Source organism: Pseudophryne corroboree, chromosome 6 (genome assembly GCF_028390025.1).
Source record: "Pseudophryne corroboree isolate aPseCor3 chromosome 6, aPseCor3.hap2, whole genome shotgun sequence".
Lineage (NCBI taxonomy): Eukaryota > Metazoa > Chordata > Amphibia > Anura > Myobatrachidae > Pseudophryne > Pseudophryne corroboree.
Genome location: NC_086449.1, coordinates 88,564,969 through 88,588,841, shown reverse-complemented (window position 1 = coordinate 88,588,841; position 23,873 = coordinate 88,564,969). Strand labels below are relative to the sequence as shown.

Sequence of the window (23,873 nt, the reverse complement as noted above, 5' to 3'; positions counted from 1 at the left end):
AGAGATGCGGGGTACCGCGGCGGGGACGCAGAGACGCGGGGCGCCGGGGAGGGGACCCAGAGACGCGGGCGGCAGGGAGGGAAGGAAGAGATGCAGGGTGGCAGGTAGGGGACGCCGAGGCAGGGAGGAGATACTGAGACGCGGGGCGGTAGGGAGGGGGCGCAGAGACGCGGGGCGGTAGGGAGGGGGCGCAGAGACGGGGGCTGCAGGGGGGTGCAGAGATGCGGGGCGGTAGGAAGGGACTCAGAGGCGTGGGGAGGGGACGCAGAGTCGTGGGGCGGCAGGGAGGGGATGCAGAGATGCGGGGTGCTGGGGAGGGGACGCAGAGATGCGGGGCGCCAGGGAGGGGATGCATAGACGCGGGGTGTCGGGGAAGGGACGCAGAGACGCGGGCGGCAAGGAGGGGACGCAGAGACGCGGGGCCGCAGATGCAGGGAGGAGATACAGAGACGCGGGGCGGTAGGGAGGGGGCACAGACGCGGGACGGCAGGTGGGCGATGAGACGCGGGGTGGCAGGGAGGGACGCAGAGGCGTGGGGAGGGGACGCAGAGTCGCGGGGCGGCAGGGAGGGGACGCAGAGATGCGGGCGGCATGGAGGGGACGCAGAGACGTGGGGCACCAGGGAGGGGACGCAGAGACGTGGGGCGCCAGGGAGGGGACGCAGAGACGCAGGGCACCAGGGAGGGGACGCAGAGAAGCGGGGCGCCAGGGAGGGGAAGCAGAGACGCGGGGCGCCAGGGAGGGGACGCAGAGATGCGGGGCACCAGGGAGGGGACGCAGAGAGGCGGGGCGGCAGAGGGGGGATGTAGCGAGGCGGGGCGGCAGGGAGGGACGCAGAGACGCGGGGCGGCGGGGGCGCAGAGACGCGGTGCTGCCTGTGCCTCTCTCTCACCTGTGAAGTTGGTGCAGCGGCCACAGTACCAGGCATGCTGTCCCCCGTCTCTGGCTTGTGGAGAAGGCAGACCTGGACTGTGCTGTGCAGTCCGGGTCTCTGGGGATGGTGGAAGGCAGCGTTGTGTTCGGTGTGCGGAGGAGGCGGCGGATGTCTGTACGCGCCAGGGAGGGGATGCAGAGAGGCGGGGCGGCAGGAAGGTGACGTAGAGACGTGGGGCGGCAGGGAGGTGACACAGGGACGGGACACAGAGGCAGGTCGGGGATACAGAGACGCGGGGCGGTAGAGAGAAGGCGCAGAGGCGCGGGGCAGCAGTGAGGGGACGCAGAGATGCGGGAGGGAGGGGACGCAGAGGCAAGGGGACGGAGGGGATGCAGAAGCGCGGGGAGGGAGAGGACGCAGAGGCGCGGGGAGGGAGGGGACGCAGAGGTGCGGGGAGAGAGGGGACGCAGAAGCGCGGGGAGGGAGGGGACACAGAGACGTGGGGTGCCAGGAAGGGGATGCAGTGTTGCGGGGAGGGAGGGGACGCAGAGGCGCGGGCAGGGAGGGGACGCAGAGACGCGGGGAGAGAGGGGACACAGAGGTGCGGGGCGGCAGTGAAGGGACGCAGAGGCGCGGGGCGGCAGGGAAGGGACACAGAGAGGTGGGGCGGCAGGGAGGGGATGCATAGAGGCGGGACAGCAGGGAGGGGACGCAGAGAGGCGGAGCGGCATGGAGGGGACGCAGAGAGGGGACACAGACGTGGGGTGTCAGGAAAGGGATGCAGAGATGCGGGTTGCCAGGAAGGGGACGCAGAGACACGGGGCGGCAAGGAGGGGACGCAGAGAGGCGGAGCGGCAGGGAGAGGACGCAGAGACACAGGAAGGGGATGCAGAGACGCGGGGTGCCAGGAAGGGGATGCTGAAACGCGGGGCGGCAGGGAGGGGGTGCAGAGAAGTGGGGCGGCAGGGTGGGGGTGCAGAGACGCGGGGCGCCAGGGAGGGGTCGCAGAAATGCGGGGCACCAGGGAGGGGAGGCAGAGACGGGACGCGGGGCGGCAGGGAGGGGAGGCAGAGACGCGGGGCGCCGGGGAGGGGACGCAGAGACGCGGGGTGGCAGGGGGCGCAGAGACGCAGGGCGGCAGGGAGGGACGCAGAGTCGCGGGGCACCGGGGAGGGGACGCAGAGACGCGGGCGGCAGGGAGGGGAGGAAGAGACGCCGGACGGCAGGTAGGGGACGCAGAGGCAGGGAGGAGATACTGAGACGCGGGGCGGTAGGGAGGGGGCGCAGAGACGCGGAGCGGTATGGAGGGTGCGCAGAGACGCGGGGCGGTAGGGAGGGGGCGCAGAGACGCAGGGTGGCACAGAGACGCGGGGCGGCAGGGAGGGACGCAGAGGCGTGGAGAGGGGACGCAGAGTTGCAGGGCGGCAGGGAGGGGACGCAGAGATGCGGGGCGCCGGGGAAGGGAATGCAGAGATGCGGGCGGCAGGGAGGGGAGGAATAGACGCGGGCGGCAGGGAGGGGACACAGAGGCAGGGAGGGGATACAGAGACGTGGGGCGGTAGGAAGGGGGCAAAGAGACGCGGGGCGGCAGGGGGGCGCAGAGACGCGGGCGGCAGGGAGGGACGCAGAGGTGTGGGGAGGGGATGCAGAGTCGTGGGGCGGCAGGGAGGGGACGCAGAGATGCGGGGCGCCGGGGAAGGGAATGCAGAGATGCGGGCGGCAGGGAGGGGAGGAATAGACGCGGGGCGGCACGGAGGGGACACAGAGGCAGGGAGGAGATACAGAGACGCGGGGCGGTAGGAAGGGGGCACAGAGACGCGGGGCGGCAGGGGGGCGCAGAGACGCGGGGCGGCAGGGAGGGACGCAGAGGCGTGGGGAGGGGACGCAGAGTTGCGGGGCGGTAGGGAGGGGACGCAGAGATGAGGGTGGCACGGAGGGGATGCAGAGACGCGGGGAACCAGGGAGGGGACGCAGAGACGTGGGGCGCCAGGGAGGGGACGCAGAGACGCAGGGCACCAGGGAGAGGTCGCAGAGATGCGGGGCGCCAGGGAGGGGACGCAGAGAAGTGGGGCACCAGGGAGGGGACGCAGAGACGCGGGGCGCCAGGGAGGGGACGCAGAGACGTGGGGCGCCAGGGAGGGGATGCAGAGAGGCGGGGCGGCAGAGGGGGGACGCAGCGATGCGGGGCGGCAGGTGGGGGGGACGTAGAGACGCGGTGCTGCCTGTGCACTCTCTCTCACCTGTGAAGTTGGTGCAGCGGCCACAGTACCAGGCGTGCTGTCCCACGTCTCTGGCTTGTGGAGAAGGCAGACCAGGCCTGTGGTGTGCAGTCCGGGTCTCTGGGGATGGTGGGAGGCAGCGTTGTGTTCGGTGTGCGGAGGAAACGGCGGATATCTGTACGCGCCAGGGAGGGGATGCAGAGAGGCGGGGCGGCAGGAAGGTGACGTAGAGACGTGGGGCGGCAGGGAGGTGACGCGGGGATGGGACACAGAGGCAGGTCGTGGATACAGAGACGCGGGGCGGTAGAGAGGGGGCGCAGAGGCACGGGGCAGCAGTGAGGGGACGCAGAGACGCGGGATGGAGGGGACGCAGAGGCATGGGGACGGAGGGGACGCAGAGGCGCTGAGAGGGAGAGGACGCAGAGGTACAGGGAGGGAGGGGATGCAGAGGTGCGGGGAGGGACGGAGGGGACGCATAGGTGCGGGGAGGGAGGGGACGCAGAAGTGCGGGGAGGGAGGGGACGCAGAGACGCGGGGTGCCAGGAAGGGGATGCAGAGGTGCGGGGAGGAAGGGAGGGGATGCAGAGGCGCGGGGAGGGAGGGGATGCAGAGACGCGGTGATAGAGGGGACACAGAGGTGCGGGCGGCAGGGAAGGGACGCAGAGGCGCGGGACGGCAGGGAAGGGATGCAGAGAGGCGGGGCGACAGGGAGGGGATGCAGAGAGGCGGGACGGCAGGGAGGGGATGCAGAGAGGCAGAGCGGCATGGAGGGGGCGCAGAGAGGGGACACAGACGCGGGGTGCCAGGAAGGGGATGCAGAGATGTGGGTTGCCAGGAAGGGGACGCAGAGACACGGGGCGGCAAGGAGGGGACACAGAGAGGCGGAGCGGCAGGGGGAGGACGCAGAGACGCAGGAAGGGGACGCAGAGACGCGGGGTGCCAGGAAGGGGATGCTGAGACGCGGGGCGGCAGGGAGGGGGTACAGAGAAGTGGGGCGGCAGGGAGGGGGTGCAGAGATGTGGGGCGCCAGGGAGGGGTCGCAGAGACGCGGGGCGCCAGGGAGGGGACGCAGAGACGCGGGGCGCCAGGGAGGGGAGGTAGAGACGGGACGCGGGGCGGCAGGGAGGGGAGGCAGAGACGCGGGACGCCGGGGAGGGGATGCAGAGAAGCGGGGCGGCAGGGCGGGACGCAGAGGCGTGGGGAGGGGACGCAGAGATGTGGGGCGCCGGGGAGGGGACGCAGAGACGCGGGCGGCAGGGAGGGGAGGAAGAGACGCGGGGCGGCAGGGAGGGGACGCAGAGGCAGGGAGGAGATACTGAGACGCGGGGCGGCAGGGGGGCGCAGAGACGCGGGGAGGGGACGCAGAGATGCAGGGCGCTGGGGAGGGGAAGCAGAGACGTGGGGCGCCAGGGAGGGGACGCAGAGACGCGGGGCGGCAGGGAGGGGACGCAGAGGCGTGGGGAGGGGACGCAGAGTAGTGATGAACCGGGGAGGGGACGCAGAGATGCGGGCGGCAGGGAGGGGAGGAAGAGACGCAGGACGGCAGGTAGGGGACGCAGAGGCAGGGAGGAGATACTGAGACGCGGGGCGGTAGGGAGGGGGCGCAGAGACGCGGGGCGGTAGGGAGGGACGCAGAGGAGTGGGGAGGGGACGCAGAGTCGCGGGGCGGCAGGGAGGGGATGCAGAGTCGCGGGGCGGCAGGGAGGGGACGCAGAGATGCGGGGCGCCGGGGAAGGGAATGCAGAGACGCGGGCGGCAGGGAGGGGAGGAATAGACGCGGGGCGGCAGGGAGGGGACACAGAGGCAGGGAGGAGATACAGAGATGCGGGGTGTTAGGAAGGGGGCACAGAGACGCGGGGCAGCAGGGGGGCGCAGAGACGCGGGGCGGCAGGGAGGGACGCAGAGGCGTGGGGAGGGGACGCAGAGATGCGGGCGGCAGGGAGGGGACGCAGAGATGCTGGCGGCAGGGAGGGGACGCAGAGACGCGGGGCACCAGGGAGGGGACGCAGAGACGTGGGGCGCCAGGGAGGGAACGCAGAGACGCGGGGCACCAGGGAGGGGTCGCAGAGACGCGGGGCGCCAGGGAGGGGACGCAGAGATGCGGGGCGCCAGGGAGGGGATGCAGAGAGGCGGGGCGGCAGAGGGGGGACGCAACGAGGCGGGGCAGCAGGGGGGGACGTAGAGACGCGGGGGCGCAGAGACGCGGTGCTGCCTGTGCACTCTCTCTCACCTGTGAAGTTGGTGCAGCGGCCACAGTACCAGGCGTGCTGTCCCACGTCTCTGGCTTGTGGAGAAGGCAGACCAGGCCTGTGGTGTGCAGTCCGGGTCTCTGGGGATGGTGGGAGGCAGCGTTGTGTTCGGTGTGCGGAGGAAACGGCGGATATCTGTACGCGCCAGGGAGGGGATGCAGAGAGGCGGGGCGGCAGGAAGGTGACGTAGAGACGTGGGGCGGCAGGGAGGTGACGCGGGGATGGGACACAGAGGCAGGTCGGGGATACAGAGATGCGGGGCGGTAGAGAGGGGGCGCAGAGGCGCGGGGCAGCAGTGAGGGGACGCAGAGACGCGGGAGGGAGCGGACGCAGAGGCATGGGGACGGAGGGGACGCAGAGGCGCTGAGAGGGAGAGGACGCAGAGGTACGGGGAGGAAGGGGATGCAGAGGTGCGGGGAGGGACGGTGGGGACGCATAGGTGCGGGGAGGGAGGGGACGCAGAAGTGCGGGGAGGGAGGGGACGCAGAGACGCGGGGTGCCAGGAAGGGGATGCAGAGGTGCGGGGAGGGAGGGGACGCAGAGGCGCGGGGAGGGAGGGGACGCAGAGACGCGGGGATAGAGAGGACACAGAGGTGCGGGCGGCAGGGAAGGGACGCAGAGGCGCGGGACGGCAGGGAAGGGACGCAGAGAGGCGGGGCGGCAGGGAGGGGATGCAGAGAGGCGGGGCGGCAGGGAGGGGATGCAGAGAGGCGGGGCGGCAGGGAGGGGATGCAGAGAGGCGGAGCGGCATGGAGTGAGCGCAGAGAGGGGACACAGACGCGGGGTGCCAGGAAGGGGATGCAGAGATGTGGGTTGCCAGGAAGGGGACGCAGAGACACGGGGCGGCAAGGAGGGGACACAGAGTGGCGGAGCGGCAGGGGGAGGACGCAGATACGCAGGAAGGGGACGCAGAGACGCGGGGTACCAGGAAGGGGATGCTGAGACGCAGGGCGGCAGGGAGGGGGTGCAGAGAAGTGGGGCGGCAGGGAGGGAGTGCAGAGATGCGGGGCGCGAGGGAGGGGTCACAGAGATGCGGGGCGCCAGGGAGGGGACGCAGAGACACGGGGCGCCAGGGAGGGGAGGTAGAGACGGGACGCGGGGCGGCAGGGAGGGGAGGCAGAGACGCGGGACGCCGGGGAGGGGATGCAGAGACGCGGGGTGGCAGGGAGGGACGCAGAGGCGTGGGGAGGGGACGCAGAGATGTGGGGCGCCGGGGAGGGGACGCAGAGACGCGGGCGGCAGGGAGGGGAGGAAGAGACGCAGGACAGCAGGTAGGGGACGCAGAGGCAGGGAGGAGATACTGAGATGCGGGGCGGTAGGGAGGGGGCGCAGAGACGTGGAGCGGTAGGGAGGGGGCGCAGAGACACGGGCGGCAGGGGGGCGCAGAGACGCAGGGAGGGGACGCAGAGTCGCGGGGCGGAAGGGAGGGGACGCAGAGATGCGGGGTGCTGGGGAGGGGACGCAGAGACGTGGGGCGACAGGGAGGGGACGCAGAGACGCAGGGCGGCAGGGAGGGGACGCAGAGAGCGGGCGGCAGGGAGGGGAAGAAGAGACGCGGGGCGGCAGGGAGGGGACGCAGAGGCAGGGAGGAGATACAGAGATGCGGGGCGTTAGGGAGGGGGCACAGAGACGCGGGGCGGCAGGGGTGCGCAGTGGCGCGGGGCGGCAGGGGGGGAAGCAGAGGCGTGGGGAGGGGACGCAGAGTCGCGGGGCGGCAGGGAGGAGACGCAGAGATGCAGGGGCGGCACGGAGGGGACGCAGAGACGCGGGGCACCAGGGAGGGGACGCAGAGTTGTAGGGCGCAAGGGAGAGGACGCAGAGACGCGGGGCACCAGGGAGGGGTCGCAGAGACGCGGGGCGCCAGGGAGGGGACGCAGAGAAGCGGGGCGCCAGGGAGGGGACGCAGAGACGCGGGGCGCCAGGGAGGGGAAGCAGAGACGCGGAGCGCCAGGGAGGGAACGCAGAGACGCGGGGCACCAGGGAGGGGTCGCAGAGACGCGGGGCGCCAGGGAGGGGACGCAGAGATGCGGGGCGCCAGGGAGGGGATGCAGAGAGGCGGGGCGGCAGAGGGGGGACGCAACGAGGCGGGGCAGCAGGGGGGGACGTAGAGACGCGGGGGCGCAGAGACGCGGTGCTGCCTGTGCACTCTCTCTCACCTGTGAAGTTGGTGCAGCGGCCACAGTACCAGGCGTGCTGTCCCACGTCTCTGGCTTGTGGAGAAGGCAGACCAGGCCTGTGGTGTGCAGTCCGGGTCTCTGGGGATGGTGGGAGGCAGCGTTGTGTTCGGTGTGCGGAGGAAACGGCGGATATCTGTACGCGCCAGGGAGGGGATGCAGAGAGGCGGGGCGGCAGGAAGGTGACGTAGAGACGTGGGGCGGCAGGGAGGTGACGCGGGGATGGGACACAGAGGCTGGTCGGGGATACAGAGATGCGGGGCGGTAGAGAGGGGGCGCAGAGGCGCGGGGCAGCAGTGTGGGGACGCAGAGACGCGGGAGGGAGCGGACGCAGAGGCATGGGGACGGAGGGGACGCAGAGGCGCTGAGAGGGAGAGGACGCAGAGGTACGGGGAGGAAGGGGATGCAGAGGTGCGGGGAGGGACGGTGGGGACGCATAGGTGCGGGGAGGGAGGGGACGCAGAAGTGCGGGGAGGGAGGGGACGCAGAGACGCGGGGTGCCAGGAAGGGGATGCAGAGGTGCGGGGAGGGAGGGGACGCAGAGGCGCGGGGAGGGAGGGGACGCAGAGACGCGGGGATAGAGAGGACACAGAGGTGCGGGCGGCAGGGAAGGGACGCAGAGGCGCGGGACGGCAGGGAAGGGACGCAGAGAGGCGGGGCGGCAGGGAGGGGATGCAGAGAGGCGGGGCGGCAGGGAGGGGATGCAGAGAGGCGGGGCGGCAGGGAGGGGATGCAGAGAGGCGGAGCGGCATGGAGTGAGCGCAGAGAGGGGACACAGACGCGGGGTGCCAGGAAGGGGATGCAGAGATGTGGGTTGCCAGGAAGGGGACGCAGAGACACGGGGCGGCAAGGAGGGGACACAGAGTGGCGGAGCGGCAGGGGGAGGACGCAGATACGCAGGAAGGGGACGCAGAGACGCGGGGTACCAGGAAGGGGATGCTGAGACGCAGGGCGGCAGGGAGGGGGTGCAGAGAAGTGGGGCGGCAGGGAGGGAGTGCAGAGATGCGGGGCGCGAGGGAGGGGTCACAGAGATGCGGGGCGCCAGGGAGGGGACGCAGAGACACGGGGCGCCAGGGAGGGGAGGTAGAGACGGGACGCGGGGCGGCAGGGAGGGGAGGCAGAGACGCGGGACGCCGGGGAGGGGATGCAGAGACGCGGGGTGGCAGGGAGGGACGCAGAGGCGTGGGGAGGGGACGCAGAGATGTGGGGCGCCGGGGAGGGGACGCAGAGACGCGGGCGGCAGGGAGGGGAGGAAGAGACGCAGGACAGCAGGTAGGGGACGCAGAGGCAGGGAGGAGATACTGAGATGCGGGGCGGTAGGGAGGGGGCGCAGAGACGTGGAGCGGTAGGGAGGGGGCGCAGAGACACGGGCGGCAGGGGGGCGCAGAGACGCAGGGAGGGGACGCAGAGTCGCGGGGCGGAAGGGAGGGGACGCAGAGATGCGGGGTGCTGGGGAGGGGACGCAGAGACGTGGGGCGACAGGGAGGGGACGCAGAGACGCAGGGCGGCAGGGAGGGGAAGAAGAGACGCGGGGCGGCAGGGAGGGGACGCAGAGGCAGGGAGGAGATACAGAGACGCGGGGCGTTAGGGAGGGGGCACAGAGACGCGGGGCGGCAGGGGTGCGCAGTGGCGCGGGGCGGCAGGGGGGGAAGCAGAGGCGTGGGGAGGGGACGCAGAGTCGCGGGGCGGCAGGGAGGAGACGCAGAGATGCAGGGGCGGCACGGAGGGGACGCAGAGACGCGGGGCACCAGGGAGGGGACGCAGAGTTGTAGGGCGCAAGGGAGAGGACGCAGAGACGCGGGGCACCAGGGAGGGGTCGCAGAGACGCGGGGCGCCAGGGAGGGGACGCAGAGAAGCGGGGCGCCAGGGAGGGGACGCAGAGACGCGGGGCGCCAGGGAGGGGAAGCAGAGACGCGGAGCGCCAGGGAGGGGACGCAGAGAGGCGGGGCGCCGGGGAGGGGACGCAGAGAGGCGGGCGGCAGATGGGGACAAGGCGGGGTGGCAGGGGGGGACGCAGAGACGCGGGGCGGCGGGGGCACAGAGACGCGGTGCTGCCTGTGCACTCTCTCTCACCTGTGAAGTTGGTGCAGCGGCCACAGTACCAGGCGTGCTGTCCCCCGTCTCTGGCTTGTGGAGAAGGCAGACCAGGACTGTGGTGTGCAGTCCGGGTCTCTGGGGATGGTGGGAGGCAGCGTTGTGTTCGGTGTGCGGAGGAGGCGGCGGATGTCTGTACGCGCCAGGGAGGGGATGCAGAGAGGTGGGGCGGCAGGGAGGTGACGTAGAGACGTGGGGCGGTAGGGAGGTGACGCGGGGAGGGGACACAGAGGCAGGTCGGGGATACAGAGACGTGGGGCGGTAGAGAGGGGGCGCAGAGGCGCGGGGCAGCAGTGAGGGGACACAGAGACGCGGGAGGGAGGGGACGCAGAGGCATGGGGACTGTGGGGACGCAGATGCGCGTGGAGGGAGAGGACGCAGAGGTGCGGGGGGGAGGGGACGCAGAGGTGCGGGGAGGGAGGGGACGCAGATGTGCGGGGAGGGACAGAGGGGACGCATAGGTGCGGGGAGGGAGGGGACGCAGAAGTGCGGGGAGGGAGGGTACGCAGAGACGCGGGGTGCCAGGAAGGGGATGCAGAGGTGCGGGGAGGGATGGAGGGGACGCAGAGGCGCGGGGAGGGAGGGGACGCAGAGACGCGGGGATAGAGGGGACACTGAGGTGCGGGGCGGCAGGGATGGGACGCAGAGAGGCGGGGCGGCAGGGAGGGGATGCAGAGAGGCGGGATGGCAGGGAGGGGACGCAGAGAGGCGGAGCGGCATGGAGGGGACGCAGAGAGGGGACACGGACGCGGGGTGCCAGGAAGGGGATGCAGAGATGCGGATTGCCAGGAAGGGGACACAGAGACACGGGGCGGCAAGGAGGGGACGCAGAGAGGCGGAGCGGCAGGGAGAGGACGCAGAGACGCAGAAAGGGGATGCAGAGATGTGGGGTGCCAAGAAGGGGACGCAGAGATGCGGGGTGCCGGGGAGGGGATGCAGAGACGCGGGGCGACGGGGAGGGGACGCAGAGACGCGGGGCGCCGGGGAGGGGACACAGAGAAGCGGGGCGCCGGGGAGGGGACACAGAGAAGCGGGGTGCCGGAAAAGGGACGCAGAGACTCGGGGCGGCGGGGAAGGGAGGTAGAGACGCGGGGCGCCGGGGAGGGGACGCAGAGACGCGGGGCAGCAGGGAGGGGACGCAGAGGCAGGGAGGAGATACAGAGACGCGGGGCGGTAGGGAGGGTGCGCAGAGACGCGGGGCGGCAGGGAGGGGCATGGGGAGGGGACGCAGAGTCGCGGGGCGGCAGGGAGGGGACGCAGAGATGCGGGCGGCAGGTAGGGGATGCAGAGATGTGGGCGGCACGGAGGGGACGCAGAGATGCGGGGCGCCAGGGAGGGAACGCAGAGAGGTGTGGTGCCAGGGAGGGGTCACAGAGACGCGGGGCGCCAGGGAGGGGACGCAGAGACGCGGGGCGCCAGGGAGAGGACGCAGAGACGCGGGGCGCCAGGGAGGGGACGCAGAGATGCGGTTCGCCAGGGAGGGGACGCAGAGAGGCGGGCGGCAGAGGGGGGATGCAGCGAGGCGGGGCAGCAGGGGGGGAAACGCAGAGACGCGGGGCGGCGGGGGGCGCAGAGACGCGGTGCTGCCTGTGCACTCTTTCTCACCTGTGAAGTTGGTGCAGCGGCCACATTACCAGGCGTACTGTCCCCCGTCTCTGGCTTGTGGAGTAGGCAGCCCAGGCCTGTGGTGTGCAGTCCGGGTCTCTGGGGATGGTGGGAGGCAGCGTTGTGTTGGGTGTGCGGAGGAGGCGGCGGATGTCTGTACGCAGCGCAGGGAGGGGAGGCAGAGACGCGGGGCGGCAGGGAGGGGAGGCAGAGACAGGACACGGGGCGGCAGGGAGGGGAGGCAGAGACGCAGGGAGGTGACACAGAGGCAGGGCTCCAGGGAGGGGACACAGAGATGCGGGGCGCCGGGGAGGGGACGCAGAGATGCGGGGTCGGTTGTGGTGAAATCTATTAACGATAGTCTGAATATTCCCTTTGCAATAACTGCATGCTGCAAATGAGGAACCTTCCGCTTATAGGAGTGGGAAGCTGATCCGTGTAAAGTATATAATAATGAGAGAAACCACGGCCCCCATTCCGAGTTGATCGCTCGCAAGGCGATTTTAGCAGAGTTACACACGCTAAGCCGCCGCCTACTGGGAGTGAATCTTAGCTTCTTAAAATTGCGACCGATGTATTCGCAATATTGCGATTACTAACTACTTAGCAGTTTCAGAGTAGCTTCAGACTTACTCGGCATCTGCGATCAGTTCAGTGCTTGTCGTTCCTGTTTTGACGTCACAAACACACCCAGCGTTCGCCCAGACACTCCCCCGTTTCCCCGGCCACTCCTGCGTTTTTTCCAGAAACGGTAGCGTTTTTTCCCGCACGCCCATAAAACGGCCTGTTTCCGCCCAGTAACACCCATTTCCTGTCAATCACATTACGATCGCCGGAGCGATTAAAAAGCTGTGAGTAAAAATACTATCTCCATTGTAAAATTACTTGGCGCAGTCGCAGTGCGAATATTGCGCATGCGTACTAAGCGTAATTTCACTGCGATGCGATGAAAAATACCGAGCGATCAACTCGGAATGAGGGCCCATATTCTCTCTGTGTGTGACGTAACAAAGCCAGGATCAGGATGAAAACAGCTGCATGAAATAAAAGTATTTGGTCATTGAAAAAAAAAAATGAGACTATCCTCTTAGTATCCCTGCTGAAGAAAACAGTTTTACAAGGGAATCTACCTACTCTCCCATATTATGATAAGAATTTCTACCCTTCTGATGTTATCCCTTGTGTACTGTAATCTGCAATGCTAAGGATTTTATGTCTACAGTGCTGCAGAATACTTGCAGAAACATTCTTCTTCTTCTTCTTCTTCTTCTTCTTCTTCTTCTTCTTCTTCTTCTTCTTCTTCTTCTTCTTCTTCTTCTTCTTCTTCTTCTTCTTCTTCTTCTTCTTCTTCTTCTTCTTCTTCTTTTCTTCCTTTCTTCCCTTCCTCTCACCTATACCTTCCTCTCTATTATTCCTGTATCCCCCCTAATGTTCCTAAATATTCCTACTGTTTCCCTCTATTTTTAGGAATATTCATACTGATTCTATGTAAGAGGAATAGAAGTATTCCTCTTATAGAGCTCAGATGTCCTCTTTTAAAAATGACAAAGTCTCATACATTGTCATTTTTAAAAGAGGGATGGTAATGGGAACAGATCACCATTGCCCTCACTCTGACACACCTCTCTTGCATAAATATACATTCATTTCTGTATGGGTCATTTTTATAAACATTTTGGGAAAAACCCACCAACATTCTACACGACGGGGAGAATCTCACACAAGCAGGGTTAACCTGTGGCTGACTATGCTGGGTATCTCTCTTTTGTCACAGTAACTAGAGTTCCTAAACAAGAGTGCCAATACGCTGTGGGGCAACCTGCCTGTGCTAGCCACCCGGGTGTACCGGAGCCCACACATCACCTTTATATCTTTGAAACTGCTGCCTCCCCTGCACAGACTGAGCCCCAGATCACCTTCGTTACATGTAGTGCCAGGGAAAGAGAAAAATGCCCCGATCAGACGTTTTAGCCTCGCAGAAAAGTACAGATGTGTTACATGCTGGGCAGATCCAACCTGGTGTTGGTGAGCTGACAGGGGCTATTCCTGGGTCTCTTTGCAGCGCCTTGGCTAGCAATGGCCATATAGGCTAAGGGGAGACCTTGGAGTACTGGTGTGGTGCAGAGAGGCGGCACTCTGCTTTTCTCATGCCCTATAAAAGAGTATTTTTCTGCGCTAGGGAAACACAAGGTGAGGGCAGATTTCCCCTTACACACAGACATGGAAGGGTTTACAAGGGCTGCTTATTCCGCCAATGGGAGCACAGAACGCACCAGGCTCAGCAGCCAATTACAGCACAACGAGCGTCGTATATAAAAGACGTCAGAGAGCGGCTTGTGTACCAGTATTACTATTTGTTGAATACAGTGACGTTGAGATAACATGGCAGAAACTGCACCAGCCGTCGCCGCTGTCCCGCCATCAGAGGGCGCAGCCAAAAAGAAGAGGCAGCCGAAGAAAGCTGCAGGGGGAGCCAAGAAAAGCGGCAAGTCTTCCGGACCCAGCGTCTCCGAGCTGATCCTAAAGGCAGTGGCCGCTTCCAAGGAGCGCAGTGGGGTTTCTCTTGCCGCCCTGAAGAAGGCTCTGGCTGCCGGAGGCTACGATGTGGAGAGGAACAACAGTCGCATCAAAGTGGGGGTGAAAGGATTAGTGACCAAAGGAACGCTCACCCAGGTGAAAGGCACCGGCGCTTCCGGATCCTTCAAGCTCAATAAGAAGCAGCTGGAGAGCAAGAAGGCCGCCCAGAAGTCTCTGAAACCCAATAAACCAGCGGCAAAGAAAGTGGCCAAGTCCCCGAAGAAGCCCAAGAAAGCTCCGAGTGCAGCCAAGAGCCCCAAGAATGTGAAGAAACCCGCAAAAGCGGCTGCTGCCAAAAGCCCGAAGAAGCCTAAAGTTGTGAAGCCCAAGAAGGCGGCTAAGAGTCCGGCCAAGAAGGCGGCTAAGAGTCCGGCCAAGAAGGCGGCGAAGCCCAAAGCCGCCAAGAGTCCGGCCAAGAAGGCAGCGAAGCCAAAAGCGGCAAAAAGCCCGGCCAAGAAGGCCGCTAAGCCCAAGAAAGCTGCGGCCAAGAAGTGATGGAATAGAAGCCGCAGCCTCGCTTCCTTGTTATCCCCCCAAAGGCTCTTTTCAGAGCCACCCACCCTGTCCAGGCAGAGCTGTAGGCGCGCACGGTGTGAACTGTTGGCTTCCAAATCAGTCAGTAGCTGAATGGTTCCGTCCTGTGTACTCGGACCTAGGCGAGCGCCGGGAAAGCCCGGCGCCTTCTGCACACACTTCCCGGTGGTTGTACAGACGGCAGCGTAGCTGAAAATCTATTGTAGTCGTAAAGAAACTGCTTTTAAGAACATACTGTACGTAATCCGGTGATTTATTCGGCGGGGCCAGCAATCAGAGCAGGAGAACGATTCTGTTACCCAAGATACGTCAGTCCCTAAGTATATGTGTGTGTTTTCAATGCAGTGGTACCGCTGCTGTGAGATAGAAGTAGGTTACAATGTGCTATTTAATTGTAAGTATAAAATAACAGGACTATTTGGCACGGATAAATGATTGCACAGACATATTTAGCCGGGAAGTGAGTGGAGTCGCCGTTTCCCCTGCAGTTATATAATAATACCCATTAATGTAATCCTATATTACCGCGTGTTATGTTTGAGAAGTGTCGTTCAGTAAATACGTTTCCCTATGCTTTCACAATGTATCTCCTACAACTAGCCATGACATAGCAGTACCCTCAGTACAACTCAGCAATGGATTCTCATAAGTGACTGCAAATGATTGTGTGCCATTGGATTTTCTGCTTGCATCAACACAAATAACGTCAGAGGAAACGAATAATTAAAAAAAAAAAAAAAATGTTTACTTTAATGTACACTATCAAAGGGTTCTCAGGACAACGATATGGGGCATAATATACAATGCTGTTAGCGCAGCTCCCTTATAGAAGTGATGGGCGGCCCTGAAAAGGGCCTTTGTGTGTGAGTGAAGGAATTAGATGCGCCTCAATCTTTAGCCTCCGAATCCGTACAGGGTGCGTCCCTGGCGCTTGAGAGCATAGACCACATCCATGGCGGTGACAGTCTTCCTCTTAGCGTGCTCGGTGTAAGTGACGGCGTCCCGGATTACGTTCTCCAGAAACACTTTCAGTACTCCGCGGGTCTCCTCATAGATGAGACCAGAGATGCGCTTCACGCCTCCTCTCCGTGCTAGACGGCGGATAGCAGGCTTTGTGATGCCTTGGATGTTGTCCCGCAGCACCTTCCTGTGACGCTTAGCGCCTCCTTTCCCGAGCCCCTTTCCGCCTTTACCTCTGCCTGACATCTTCTCAAACGGATTGCGATCAGTGAGAATAAGTAACGCCTCACTTAGCTGCCCTTTATTAAGGGGAAGAGCGGACCTGATGGGTGACTGTGAGAACCTTGGCAGGAGGAGTCATGTATTGCCTTTCCTTTCTTTCACAGGCACGCCCCAAACGTTGCCAGCAGCACAGTTTAAGATTTCTAATGTATTTCTGGTTATTCATTGCACTGAGCTGTTTGATACACGTTCACCTCAGCAATTAGGCTACCGTACTGCCAATCACAATGTTTAAATCACTGCAGAGTTCCGTATATAGTTTTTTTTTTTTTTTATATATATATATATTGCTATTTTTCATATTAATGTTATAGAAGCATATTCATACACATAATGTAAATAATATGCTACGAGACGTTCAAGGAAATCTTGATATGCGTACTATAAATTAATCAATCAATTATATATATATATATATATATGTACTACTAAACTTTATGTGTGGACATGTGGAAAAAGTAGAACAGCCTGAAATATCTAAAAAATAGGAGTTAATAGTCTGTCCACTTCAATACAATACGTCCTGTTGGTGTAATGAACCTGGAATGTAGGCATTAAAGGTTAGATAAGTAAAATATAAGGTTTTTAAAAAGTTACTTTTTAGCGATCAGTTTAGGGGCAGAAGCTAATTTCTAGCTATAGAGTATCACACATCTATTATCTTATAACCGTTTGATTCATTGATGTTTTAACTGCTATCATAATAGTTATGAAGCCGAACTCTGATGAGCACAACAGACATAATACATGCCTTACTGTTTTGACTTTATTTTTTCAATGCACCGGATATATTTCCCAAATACATAACGCATGCATTGGAACAGCAAATGTCCCGCACACATCCGCCTTCAGATAGGAAGAGGAATATTCAAAATGGACCAATGAGTGTCGACCAGATTTCGGCGGGACAAAACAAAATCACCCCAATGCCTTGCCGCTCTCGGAAACGGGTGTCTAAGAATGGATTGAGTAGAATATAACTGCACGGATACCGGAGTTTGCATCCTGGTGTTAAGGTGCGATGATACAGTAACACTAGCAGCACACTACACAGGGCATCTTGAGACCCACGACCCTGTAGCATCTATGATCATCAGCGAGGCAGGGTGATCGTAACACAATTGCTACAATCTAATGATACTTTGTAACATTTCAATGAGACACAATCATTCTCTAGTTCTGCAGAAACTACACGGTCGGTCACTGCTCTATGGATTGCTTTTTCTAAGCACTAACGGCGACATCTGCTACATAATGCCTATCTTTTACCCCGATTTACAGTTTCAGCCCGATTAGAGAGGAGGTGGGTGGGTTTTAAAAGAGCCTTTGTGTTGATGGATCGGAGAAGGAAGGGAAACTACTTGGCGCTGGTGTACTTGGTGACGGCCTTGGTGCCCTCGGACACGGCGTGCTTGGCCAGCTCTCCCGGCAGCAGCAGACGTACTGCGGTCTGGATCTCCCGGGAGGTGATGGTGGAGCGCTTATTGTAGTGAGCCAGGCGGGAAGCTTCCCCCGCAATGCGCTCAAAGATGTCATTGACAAAGGAGTTCATGATGCCCATAGCCTTGGAGGAGATGCCGGTGTCAGGGTGCACCTGCTTCAGCACCTTGTAAACGTAAATGGCATAACTCTCCTTCCTGCTCTTTCTACGCTTCTTCCCATCCTTCTTCTGGGTCTTGGTTACGGCTTTCTTTGAGCCTTTCTTGGGCGCCGGCGCAGACTTTGCTGGATCAGGCATTTTCACCACTCACTTCTTCTACACAAAGCAGAGAGAATCTGTGCCGTACCCTGCCCGGGTTTGCTCTATTTATAGGCATCTTATGCAAATGAGGCTTCACCGCTTCTGGTAACACTATAGGGTAGAAGTGTCACGTGACGCTGAGTGGTATCTAACCCCCCCCTTCCACAAAACATATCGCGGATTGGTCTGTGGATAAACTTGAGCTGCATTGGTTCATTTGTAAGCAAACCAATCACAGAGCACGCGGTCGACCCTCTCTGAGTGTATATATAGGAGGAGGGCGGTTTTACAGGCTCACATTTTCTCTCAGTTTGTTAGAAGAAATTCTCAGCTGTGTGAATTGAACATGTCCGGCAGAGGCAAACAAGGCGGCAAGACCCGGGCTAAGGCCAAGACTCGCTCATCCAGGGCTGGTCTCCAGTTCCCAGTCGGTCGCGTTCACCGTCTGCTAAGGAAAGGAAACTATGCTGAGCGAGTGGGAGCCGGTGCCCCGGTCTATTTGGCCGCGGTGCTGGAGTATCTGACGGCTGAGATCCTGGAGCTTGCCGGAAACGCAGCCCGTGACAACAAGAAGACCCGCATCATCCCCCGCCACCTGCAGCTGGCTGTGCGCAACGACGAAGAGCTCAACAAGCTGCTCGGTGGGGTGACCATCGCCCAGGGAGGCGTTCTGCCCAATATCCAGGCCGTGCTGCTGCCCAAGAAGACCGAGAGCCACAAACCGGCCAAGAGCAAGTAATGCGAGGCTGGCAGCTTCCACCACAGAAACGATGCACCCGACACACAACACAAAGGCTCTTTTCAGAGCCACCCACGTCTTCCCAGGAGAGCTGTGTGTACTGCCATTGCTTGTGTTGTAGCGATGTCTGACGGGCTAGCCGCGCTTTCCTCTCCACATCCCGTCCATACAACCGCTAAAGGTATAAACGCTCCCTTACCCTGTAGGAACCCTGCTCTGTTGTGGTGAAATCTATTAACGATAGTCTGAATATTCCCTTTGCAATAACTGCATGCTGCAAATGAGGCCCCTTCCGCTTATAGGAGTGGGAAGCTGATCCGTGTAAAGTATATAATAATGAGAGAAACCATATTCTCTCTGTGTGTGACGTAACAAAGCCAGGATCAGGATGCATGAAATAGAAGTATTTGGTCATTGAAAAAAAAAATGAGACTATCCTCTTAGTATCCCTGCTGAAGAAAACAGTTTTACAAGGGAATCTAGGCGGAACACTAGTAACGATGTACTGTCGGTGAACCAGTCCGGCCAAATATTTAGTCATTTTTGATAGTTAACATCCCTTTTTTCACTTTGGGGCTTGCTTATCATTGTATTATATATATTTAAGATGAACAGATTTGGCCTGTCCTTTGAAGCTGCTATAGGTGGAGAGCGGAGCGGAGGATTCATGTTACTCTGACAGTGAGGGGTAACTTATGCTGCAGCTCGTTTAGAAAGACTTGGTGGCTCTGAAAAGAGCCTTTGTGTTGTTGCGTGCATAGGAAGTGCCGAGTATCTTCTATGCCCTCTCCCCTCGGATCCTGCGGGCCAGCTGGATGTCTTTGGGCATGATGGTCACCCTCTTGGCGTGGATGGCGCACAGGTTGGTGTCCTCGAACAGCCCCACCAGATAAGCCTCGCTGGCCTCTTGCAGGGCCATGACGGCGGAGCTCTGGAAGCGCAGGTCAGTCTTAAAGTCCTGGGCGATCTCCCGCACAAGACGCTGGAAGGGCAGCTTGCGGATGAGCAGCTCAGTGGACTTCTGGTAGCGGCGGATCTCCCGAAGAGCAACGGTCCCGGGACGGTAACGGTGAGGCTTCTTTACACCGCCGGTAGCTGGGGCGCTAGAGATGGCTACTGACTCTCTGTCTCAACACAGTGACTGGAATCATCAGGAAGTGTGAATGACTCGAGTCACTCACTGTTTCATGAGTCGAGACAGCAGCAGCAGCAGCTTCTCTCAGACAGAGGGAGGAAACTCTGTGTCCTGTGTCCTTCAGTCAGTGTGTTCTGCTGTCTTTAGCTGTGATTGGCCAGAGGCTATACCAGGTGACACCCAGTGGGAGGGGGGAGGGAGCAGTCACGACTCACCAGTCAGTGAGTGCTCTGCTGCTGTGCCTGATCCATGTCATGAATCATGATTCATCCTGAGTCTGCCAGTGAGTGAGACAGTTGTACACTGTGTAGACTCAGTGACTCAGTGAATGAATCTGATTCATGCAGCAGGAGGTGGAGCCCCTGTGGTACAGGGCTCTCGGCTCAGTGCTCACTGATCCTGCTCAGTGTGATTGTGGGTGGCAAACTCCCTGGAGGCTAGATAGTGGATAATATAATAAATCCAAGGCCACCTAAAATCATCCAATTAGCAAAGTATGCAAAGTAAAAAAAAAATGTTTTTATTTGGTTTAGTTACAGAATGAATGATGTGTTTCATGGCTGTTAAGCTTTCTCTCCTCAGCCAAAAGTAATGTCATATTCTATAACTAGTATGCAATAAGTGGTTATTAATAATATATCAACATAACAGTAAATCTATGTTAACATATTATTAACAATCAGGGCATAAGCAGCTGCCTCCCCCAGATACACTGTACAATCACTGCAGCTGAATAACTCCATGAGTCCAGCACTGATCCTCCAGCACTGGCAACTCACTGATTCATGTGCAGTCTCTGCAACACATTCCACTACAGATGAGTCATGACTCATGTGCCGAGACACTGACTCCAGACACTTCACTGAACTGAGTCATGTGTCTCAGCTCAGCTCAGTGAATCACTTTGCCCATGACTATGGGGCGCTCTTCCGGGCGGCTTTGGTCGCCAGCTGCTTGCGGGGAGCTTTGCCGCCAGTGGACTTACGCGCTGTCTGCTTGGTCCTGGCCATGTCTGACGTATGTGGAAGGAAAGAGAATGAATAGAGAGCTGCCGTTCTACAGCTCTATTTATACGCATTGCTGCCTTGTGATAAGAGCACTTAGAAACGCCCTTCGACCTGATTGGTTTAGACAAAGCCTTGGATTTTTCAAAAAGACCGCCAAGAATCGGTTTTACTTTTTTTTTTTCCCTTCTTCTTTCTCTTCTTCCCCTCTTCTCAGTTGTACTTGTAAAGTAGAAGAATATACCCCCCTTACATAGCATATTCTATAGCTTTAGATTTGAGTATAATCAGATATTCGAAATGCGTTGGAAACTGATTATACTATCAGAAAACAGTAAATACTATAATATGTACTTACAAGCTATACCTACTAATTCCACTGAAACCTTAATATATGAGTGCAGGAATACGGAGAAAAAAACACAGAGAAAACAACAACCTGCATACTGCATGATCTAAACTAACAATCGTTTCATTATTAAACCATAAATACATATTATGTAGTTACAAGCATATAGTGAGTACGGTAGCTGTAGAATTGAGTATGAATAGAACTTCTGCATGTGTGAAACGATTTGATACTAATGGGAAACCGTATTATAGTATGATACAATTGTAACTATTCTATTGAAACATTTGTTGATACAAACTATGCACATGTATCCATTTAGACCACAGGCTAAACCTTATATGTCTGGGACATTGCATGAAGAAAATACAAGGCTACTGTAGATCTGGATTATAGAAAGGGGCTTTTCTACTACTCAGTGGAAACTAATAAAGAAAAAAAAAAATGGTTTACTTTAATGTACACTATCAAAGGGTTCTCAGGACAACGATATGGGGCATAATATACAATGCTGTTAGCGCAGCTCCCTTATAGAAGTGATGGGCGGCCCTGAAAAGGGCCTTTGTGTGTGAGTGAAGGAATTAGATGCGCCTCAATCTTTAGCCTCCGAATCCGTACAGGGTGCGTCCCTGGCGCTTGAGAGCATAGACCACATCCATGGCGGTGACAGTCTTCCTCTTAGCGTGCTCGGTGTAAGTGACGGCGTCCCGGATTACGTTCTCCAGAAACACTTTCAGCACTCCGCGGGTCTCCTCATAGATGAGACCAGAAATGCGCTTCACGCCTCCTCTCCGTGCTAGACGGCGGATAGCAGGCTTTGTGATGCCCTGGATGTTGTCCCGCAGCACCTTCCTGTGACGCTTAGCGCCTCCTTTCCCGAGCCCCTTTCCGCCTTTACCTCTGCCTGACATCTTCTCATACGGATTGCGAGCACTGTCTGAGAATAAGGAACACCTCTCTTAGCTGCCCTTTATTAAGGGGAAAAGCGGACCTGATGGGTGACTGTGAGTACCTTGGCAGGAGGAGTCATGTATTGCCTTTCCTTTCTTTCACAGGCACGCCCCAAACGTTGCCAGCAGCACAGTTTAAGATTTCTAATGTATTTCTGGTTATTCATTGCACTGAGCTGTTTGATACACGTTCACCTCAGCAATTAGGCTACCGTACTGCCAATCACAATGTTTAAATCACTGCAGAGTTCCGTATATAGGTTTTTTTTTTTTTTATATATATATATATTGCTATTTTTCATATTAATGTTATAGAAGCATATTCATACACATAATGTAAATAATATGCTACGAGACGTTCAAGGAAATCTTGATATGCGTACTATAAATTAATCAATTAATTATATATATATATATATATATATATATATATATATATATATGTATGTACTACTAAACTTTATGTGTGGACATGTGGAAAAAGTAGAACAGCCTGAAATATCTAAAAAATAGGAGTTAATAGTCTGTCCACTTCAATACAATACGTCCTGTTGGTGTAATGAACCTGGAATGTAGGCATTAAAGGTTAGATAAGTAAAATATAAGGTTTTTAAAAAGTTACTTTTTAACGATCAGTTTAGGGGCAGAAGCTAATTTCTAGCTATAGAGTATCACACATATCTATTATCTTATAACCGTGTGATTCATTGATGTTTTAACTGCTATCATAATAGTTATGAAGCCGAACTCTGATGAGCACAACAGACATAATACATGCCTTACTGTTTTGACTTTATTTTTTCAATGCACCGGATATATTTCCCAAATACATAACGCGTGTAATGTAAGAGCAAATGTCCCGCACACATCCGCCTTCAGATAGGAAGAGGAATATTCAAAATGGACCAATGAGTGTCGACCAGATTTCGGCGGGACAAAACAAAATCACCCCAATGCCTTGCCGCTCTCGGAAACGGGTGTCTAAGAATGGATTGAGTAGAATATAACTGCACTGATACCGGAGTTTGCATCCTGGTGTTAAGGTGCGATGATACAGTAACACTAGCAGCACACTACACAGGGCATCTTGAGAGACCCACGACCCTGTAGCATCTGTGATCATCAGCGAGGCAGGGTGATCGTAACACAATTGCTACAATCTAATGATACTTTGTAACATTTCAATGAGACACAATCATTCTCTAGTTCTGCAGAAACTACACGGTCGGTCACTGCTCTATGGATTGCTTTTTCTAAGCACTAACGGCGACATCTGCTACATAATGCCTATCTTTTACCCCGATTTACAGTTTCAGCCCGATTAGAGAGGAGGTGGGTGGCTCTTAAAAGAGCCTTTGTGTTGATGGATCGGAGAAGGAAGGGAAACTACTTGGCGCTGGTGTACTTGGTGACGGCCTTGGTGCCCTCGGACACGGCGTGCTTGGCCAGCTCTCCCGGCAGCAGCAGACGTACTGCGGTCTGGATCTCCCGGGAGGTGATGGTGGAGCGCTTGTTGTAGTGAGCCAGGCGGGAAGCTTCCCCCGCAATGCGCTCAAAGATGTAATTGACAAAGGAGTTCATGATGCCCATAGCCTTGGAGGAGATGCCGGTGTCAGGGTGAACCTGCTTCAGTACTAGTTCTAGTCGGCAGTGTTATGCAGGCATCTTAGAAACGAAAGATTACAGATTACATTGTTATCTACTGAGCTTGTGGAAAAGTTTATGAAGCAGCAGTGACACCTACAGTAGTTTCCTCATGCATGTATTACCTAGAGATCGGATACAATCAGCAACCCGGAATAAAACGCATTTATGTATATTCATATGTATGCATTTATCTATAGTCCACTCCCCGGTGTATAATAGGAGACTGCCACGAGAAGCAGTGTAGAGTAATACTGGCGCATGGTTATAGCTCTCTCATAGAAGAGATGGGCGGCCCTGAAAAGGCCCTTTGTGTGCGGGTGATGGTATTAGATGCGCCTCAGTGTTCAGCCTCCGAAGCCATACAGAGTGCGGCCCTGGCGCTTGAGAGCATAGACCACATCCATAGCGGTGACAGTCTTCCTCTTAGCGTGCTCGGTGTAGGTGACTGCGTCCCGGATCACGTTCTCCAGAAACACCTTCAGCACCCCGCGGGTCTCCTCGTAGATGAGGCCGGAGATGCGCTTCACGCCTCCTCTCCGGGCCAGGCGGCGGATGGCAGGCTTGGTGATGCCCTGGATGTTATCCCGCAGCACCTTCCTGTGGCGCTTGGCACCTCCTTTCCCGAGCCCCTTACCTCCTTTACCTCTGCCTGACATGTTCCTTCCTGATCACTACTGTAACTATGACACAAAGAGAAATCTCTAACTGTATGCCACTACCAGGCTACAACCTGTAGTAGT

At 58.6% G+C, this 23,873-nt stretch overlaps 7 protein-coding genes across 7 annotated transcripts; 2 read left to right on the top strand and 5 right to left on the bottom strand.

The window, feature by feature from the left end:
• The first annotated feature begins 13,347 nt into the window (after positions 1-13,347).
• On the top strand, positions 13,348-14,349 carry LOC134934852 (histone H1B-like). The gene has a single exon (XM_063930196.1). It carries the CDS (start codon positions 13,598-13,600, stop codon positions 14,285-14,287), a length of 690 nt encoding a protein of 229 aa, XP_063786266.1. The 5' UTR covers positions 13,348-13,597; the 3' UTR covers positions 14,288-14,349.
• Positions 14,350-15,220: 871 nt separating this feature from the next.
• LOC134934350 (histone H4) lies at positions 15,221-15,532 on the bottom strand. The gene has a single exon (XM_063929806.1). It carries the CDS (start codon positions 15,530-15,532, stop codon positions 15,221-15,223), a length of 312 nt encoding a protein of 103 aa, XP_063785876.1.
• Positions 15,533-16,040: 508 nt separating this feature from the next.
• LOC134934851 (histone H2B 1.1-like) lies at positions 16,041-17,328 on the bottom strand. The gene has a single exon (XM_063930195.1). The coding sequence runs from the start codon at positions 17,304-17,306 to the stop codon at positions 16,926-16,928; it is 381 nt and encodes a 126-aa protein (XP_063786265.1). The 5' UTR covers positions 17,307-17,328; the 3' UTR covers positions 16,041-16,925.
• A 307-nt stretch (positions 17,329-17,635) lies between these two features.
• Positions 17,636-18,122, top strand: LOC134936429 (histone H2A type 1-like). The gene has a single exon (XM_063931456.1). The coding sequence runs from the start codon at positions 17,656-17,658 to the stop codon at positions 18,046-18,048; it is 393 nt and encodes a 130-aa protein (XP_063787526.1). The 5' UTR covers positions 17,636-17,655; the 3' UTR covers positions 18,049-18,122.
• Positions 18,123-18,826: 704 nt separating this feature from the next.
• On the bottom strand, positions 18,827-20,193 carry LOC134936428 (histone H3-like). The gene is made up of 2 exons (XM_063931455.1): positions 20,099-20,193; positions 18,827-19,151 (listed from the first exon to the last, which is right to left on the bottom strand). The coding sequence occupies exons 1-2, from the start codon at positions 20,191-20,193 to the stop codon at positions 18,827-18,829; spliced, it is 420 nt and encodes a 139-aa protein (XP_063787525.1).
• A 942-nt stretch (positions 20,194-21,135) lies between these two features.
• LOC134934349 (histone H4) lies at positions 21,136-21,447 on the bottom strand. Its single transcript, XM_063929805.1, has one exon. It carries the CDS (start codon positions 21,445-21,447, stop codon positions 21,136-21,138), a length of 312 nt encoding a protein of 103 aa, XP_063785875.1.
• A 2,030-nt stretch (positions 21,448-23,477) lies between these two features.
• Positions 23,478-23,789, bottom strand: LOC134934348 (histone H4). The gene has a single exon (XM_063929804.1). It carries the CDS (start codon positions 23,787-23,789, stop codon positions 23,478-23,480), a length of 312 nt encoding a protein of 103 aa, XP_063785874.1.
• Positions 23,790-23,873: the final 84 nt, after the last annotated feature.

Coding starts and splice junctions, on each gene's coding strand:
- LOC134934852 (XM_063930196.1), top strand. CDS start 13,598: ATGGCAGAAACTGCACCAGCCGTCGCCGCTGTCCCGCCATCAGAGGGC.
- LOC134934350 (XM_063929806.1), bottom strand. CDS start 15,532: ATGTCAGGCAGAGGTAAAGGCGGAAAGGGGCTCGGGAAAGGAGGCGCT.
- LOC134934851 (XM_063930195.1), bottom strand. CDS start 17,306: ATGCCTGATCCAGCAAAGTCTGCGCCGGCGCCCAAGAAAGGCTCAAAG.
- LOC134936429 (XM_063931456.1), top strand. CDS start 17,656: ATGTCCGGCAGAGGCAAACAAGGCGGCAAGACCCGGGCTAAGGCCAAG.
- LOC134936428 (XM_063931455.1), bottom strand. CDS start 20,193: ATGGCCAGGACCAAGCAGACAGCGCGTAAGTCCACTGGCGGCAAAGCT. Junction 19,152..20,098: donor GCCCGGAAGAGCGCCCCATA/GTCATGGGCAAA, acceptor AGCCATCTCTAG/CGCCCCAGCTACCGGCGGTG.
- LOC134934349 (XM_063929805.1), bottom strand. CDS start 21,447: ATGTCAGGCAGAGGTAAAGGCGGAAAGGGGCTCGGGAAAGGAGGCGCT.
- LOC134934348 (XM_063929804.1), bottom strand. CDS start 23,789: ATGTCAGGCAGAGGTAAAGGAGGTAAGGGGCTCGGGAAAGGAGGTGCC.